Below are 4,938 nucleotides of genomic sequence, written 5' to 3'. Positions count from 1 at the left end.
TCCAATCCAAAGTCCCCACGTTGGCCACTGTGTTGATCCCGTGAAAATTTACCCCGTGAAAATGTGTGACCCGTGCCAGAGCTTCTACCTGCCTTTCATTCCTAAAATGGTTGAATACCTGTTGGGCTGACTCACTCTCTACAACTCGGTTCTACACTGTTCTTAGCTCACTTGGCCACCAAACCAAGCGATACCTATCTACCAGAAATGAGGTTGACTTCCAACGATACATCACCAGTCCGTCATGCATGATGGGAGCACTTGAACTGTGTTGAGCTGCGAGAAACACGCGAGAAACTTCCATGGGAAACGTGGCGAGAAATAAAAAGATCACGCTTTTCGCGCGCTGCCCAGGGGCTAAGTATCCGTGGAAATGTGTGTAGCCATGCACACGAGACTTCCATGCTGCATGCATGGGTGTTCGCCTTTCCAGAAAAGAAAATCCACAAACATAGTTTTGTGTGGGTTTTGCCCCATGGTTTCGTCCCTAAAAACATAGTTATCGAAAGGCGATTCCAGGCTAACGTGTCCACACATGTGTCTACACTCTACACTCTACTAGAGTACGTACGTGTTCTTATAGTTAAGGAACTGTTAAGTTGTATGCGTACAATTCATAGTTTGCTAGTAGCTAGAGTTCCAGCTAACTGGATAGTGTCGAGCTGGTGCGGTGGTCACGTTCCATCTGCCACGCAGTTGGTGTCTTGGTGATCGATCGGGCATTCGAGGTTGCTCATCTCTCACAAACGGAAAATTCTTCAAGCAAACGATGCCAAGTCCAACTCAACAAGTATAAGTAATTAAACACACATGCATGCTTGTTATAGCCGTCTAGTGTTTAAGCCGTACGTCGGTCTCCAACTAACCACTGGCCAGCACGCTTCAGTTGGTCTTTCCTTCCGGCAACCAAACCAATTTGAACCGGATAAGCACATCATTCTCCCTTCCGATCTGCTGTTTTAGACACGTACGGTCACTGGAGACTGAGAACGCACACTTGGAAGCTACGTATGACGACCTCGCAAGCTGCTTGCTTGCTAAGCTACGACATCTCGCGCGCGTACGACGTGTTGACCCAGCCGTGCGCTACTGGCTTTGGCGCCAAAGCTTTGCTATTCTAGCCCAGGGGTGCACACAAACAACTGGCTACGTGGGCCGTACCGTCACCGTGCATGAGCTATTCACGTACGTAGCCGACACGTATGGCAAGCAGCCGCTGGCGTTGATATATCAGCAAAGTCCGAATATGTACCATGCAAAGAAAAATCCGATATATGTAGAGAGAATATGCTCAAGATCATGAAATTAATATTTGTTAATGATACATATATACATCATTCATGGATAAGCACACACAAACCAATGAAAGAATCAATCCTTCTAACGAGCTGATAGCTAGCCCATACCTAGCTAGGTCTAATCCTGATGTTACAGTGAACAAACCAATGGACTACAGTTCCTATCTTACATACACGAATGAATCGATGGTCATCACTAATCACCAGCAAGCTATGAACAGTTATGCACACCAACTAATTAATCAGCAGATTCTACCCTAAACTTTGACCAAGTATATGCAGCAGGTAACTGTGGGTTTACGCCGCGAGCATGAGCCTCGGCTTCTTGAAGGAAGCGGGGCTGAGAACCTCCTCCCCATCTTCCGTGACCGCGCACCGCTCCGGGATGTCCGGCAGCGCCGGCAGATTCAGGTCGAAGCCCTGGCTCGCCGCCGTCGCGCTTGCCGCGGCCGCCTTGGCGGCCAGCTTCTGCGTGGGCCCTGCGGCGGCGCTGCCGATGGTGCCGTCGTAGTGGCACCGCTTGTGTCCGCCCAGCGCCTGCCCAGTCGGGAACGTCTTCCTGCACACGTTGCACTCGTGCACCTTGCCGCCTCCGGCGCCGACCGCGGCCTCGCCGGACCCCGACGAGGAAGCTGCCGCCACCGCCGCCAGCGGTTTCTGGTCCTCTGCGCCAGCCGGCGCCGCTGTAGGCTTCCGGTGGCTGGCCTTGTGGCCGCCGAGCGCCTGGTAGGACGAGAACACCTTGCCACAGACGGAGCACCCGTGCTGCTGCTCTGGCGCGGCAGCAGGGGCGCTGTCGCGGTGGCCGTGCGCCAGCATGAGGAGGCAGAGCGCGAGGTACTCCTCCTCGCTGGGGTCGAGCGCGCGCTGCCGCCTCGACCGCTTCCGCTTCGACCACCCCTCCGCCTGCCCCAACAACGCCGACGCCTCCTCGCTGGTACTACTAGACGCCTCCATCTCCTTGCTCGGCGGCGACGGTATCATCGTTGCCGCTTCAAGAACCGCCTCCACGGCCATGCCAATCAGAGCTCACGTGCGTATATCTTTCTTGCACACCTGAAGAACTACAGAGAGTAGGAGCAACCAGTGGGCAAGAGAAAGAGAAAGTTGTGGGCAGAGCAGCTCCTGCAAAGGTGGTTTTATACGGAAGGAGCAACGAGTTGATCTATCAAAACGTGTGCGCCTATGACTGTTTGAAAGGGATGGAGTCTTGAGGTCAAATTAACACTTGGAAGTTGGAACACACTATAAAACGGGTGGGATCGGATAGAAGACATTGGACGGATTCGTGCGCGCGTGGAATCAGCTAGGGTGGCCTAGACTCCACGAGATGGAAAATTAGGCGTGGAATGGTGTGGGGAAGACAGGCGGCGCCAACTGCCGAGGGGATATGGACGTGACGTGTATAGAGAGTGTGTGGTGAGGTTTAAGGCCTCGAGAACGACACAACACGCATATGTGCCGTGCTTCGGTGTCAGCTGTGATAGTGTTTTAGGCATTACAGGAAAGCAAAGATAAGTATGTTGTACAATCTTGCCTTACATAAAAAGATTATAAGATTTTATGATATACAAGTGGATGGGCTCCCAGTGGCTAGAGCGCGTGGTGTGTCTTAGATCATCTCCAGCCGTTGGCCCTCCAGGACGCATAAAAATCGTCCCCTGAGGACGAGCCGGCGATTCGATCGGCGCTGGGGGCGGTTTTGCACCCAGTCGTCGCCCCCAGGCGATGTTGGCCCACTTTTGAAGCCCCATTTCGGCGAAAAGGCCCATATGGACGAGAATAGCCCATATTCGGCGTGGTTCGCCGTGGCTCGGCGTTCAATTATTGACATAAATATTTTTTATCACATATTTCATCATAAAAATCAAATACTTCAACAAAATAGTACAACAACAAATAGTTCGATACAAATTATATAGTTCAACAAATAAAAACTCATATTTCATCACACGTCGCGCCCCGCGTCGCCCTTGAGCCTCCATAGGTGCTCTATCAGATCTTGCTGCAGTTGATCATGCACCTGTGGGTCCCGGATCTCTTGACGCATACTGAGGTAGGCAGTCCAGGTTGCCGGTAGCTGGTGATCAACTTGGGCAAGAGGACCATGCCTGTGATATGGTTCAGTGTCAAACACCGGCTCTTCCTGCTCGCTCTCAATGATCATGTTGTGCAAAATGACACAGCAGGTCATGATCTCCCACATTTGATCTTTCGACAAGGTCTGAGCGGGGTACCGGACAACAGCAAATCGAGATTGGAGCACACCAAATGCCCACTCGACATCCTTCCTGCAAGCCTCCCGAACCTTCGCAAACCAGGCGTTCTTGCCTCCAGACACAGAGTTTTTGATGGTCTTCACAAATGTCGACCATCTCGGATAGATGCCATCGGCTAGATAGTACCCCTTGTTGTAGTGCCACCCATTGATCTCGAAGTTCACCGGAGGAGAATGACCTTCAACAAGCTTGGCAAAGACAGGAGAGCACTGCAGCACGTTGATGTCATTGTGAGTTCCTGGCATACCAAAGAAGGAGTGCCAAATCCAGAGGTCCTGTGTGGCCACCGCCTCAAGTACCGCACTGCAACCGCCTTTGGCGCCTTTGTACATCCCCTGCCAAGCAAATGGGCAATTTTTCCATTTCCAATGCATACAGTTGATGCTTCCAAGCATCCCAGGAAATCCTCTTGCTGTATTCTGTGCTAGGATCCGAGCAGTGTCTTCCGCATTGGGTGTTCTCAATTATTGCGGTCCAAACACTGCCACCACTGCCCCATAGAACTTGTAGAAACACTCTATGCTGGTGGACTCGTCCATGCGCCCATAGTCGTCCTGTGAGTCACCGGGAGCTCCGTATGCAAGCATCCTCATCGCTGTCGTGCATTTCTGGATCGAGGTGAATCCAAGTTTGCCGGTGCAATCCATCTTGCACTTGAAGTAGTTGTCAAACTCCCGGATGGAATTCACAATCCTGGGGAAAAGCTTTCTGCTCATCCGATAACGGCGCCGAAATGTTTTGTCGCCGTGAAGTGGAGCATCGGCGAAGTAGTCGCAGTAGAGCATGCAGTAGCCTTCGAGACGATGTCGGTTCTTTGCTTTCACCCGCCCCGGCGCCGAGCCACCTCGCCACGGCTTTTCATTGCTCGCCAGCAGCTGGGCGAGGGCGGCGAGCACCATGAGATGCTCTTCTTCCTGGACGTCGGCCTCGGCTTCCTCCTCCAGCAGCTCGGCGAGCACTTCCTCGTCATCCGAGTCCATCGCCGAGGCAGACAAATCGCCGAACACCTTGCGCCCGGTGGGCGTGCACCCGCCGCTAAACTGCCCCTCCGCGGCCAGAAACGCCCAGCTGTTGTCGGAGGGGCTGCCGCGGCGAACCTCTGCTATTTTTCCGGCGGGGAATGGCTATCTACCGGTGAAGGGCGGCGGGCGGCGCCGGGATATAGCTAGTGGCGGCCGAGAGCGCGGGGGGTGGGAGGCGAGTCGGGGAAGAAAATCTTGACTTTCCACCTGACAGCGTGGGCCAGCCACGCTTTTCCCTTGCGCCAGAGCCCCCAAGCGCCCCCCAGCGCGCCGAGTTTGGCCTGCGACCGCCGGGCGGAAAAAAGGGCCGAACCGGCGCTTTTCGTCGTCCTGGGGGTG

The 4,938-nt window shown here is 53.6% G+C and overlaps 1 protein-coding gene across 1 annotated transcript; it reads right to left on the bottom strand.

Moving 5' to 3' along the window:
- Positions 1-1,300: 1,300 nt before the first annotated feature.
- Positions 1,301-2,651, bottom strand: LOC119307616 (zinc finger protein 1-like). The gene has a single exon (XM_037583693.1). The coding sequence runs from the start codon at positions 2,313-2,315 to the stop codon at positions 1,596-1,598; it is 720 nt and encodes a 239-aa protein (XP_037439590.1). The 5' UTR covers positions 2,316-2,651; the 3' UTR covers positions 1,301-1,595.
- Positions 2,652-4,938: the final 2,287 nt, after the last annotated feature.

This window comes from Triticum dicoccoides, chromosome 5B (genome assembly GCF_002162155.2).
Source record: "Triticum dicoccoides isolate Atlit2015 ecotype Zavitan chromosome 5B, WEW_v2.0, whole genome shotgun sequence".
NCBI lineage: Eukaryota > Viridiplantae > Streptophyta > Magnoliopsida > Poales > Poaceae > Triticum > Triticum dicoccoides.
The sequence above is the reverse complement of the archived record's forward strand: the minus strand, read 5'-3'. Positions and strand labels throughout refer to the sequence as shown.

Bases quoted from the DNA above. Each gene is read 5' to 3' on its own strand.
- LOC119307616 (XM_037583693.1), bottom strand. From the start codon at position 2,315: ATGGCCGTGGAGGCGGTTCTTGAAGCGGCAACGATGATACCGTCGCCG.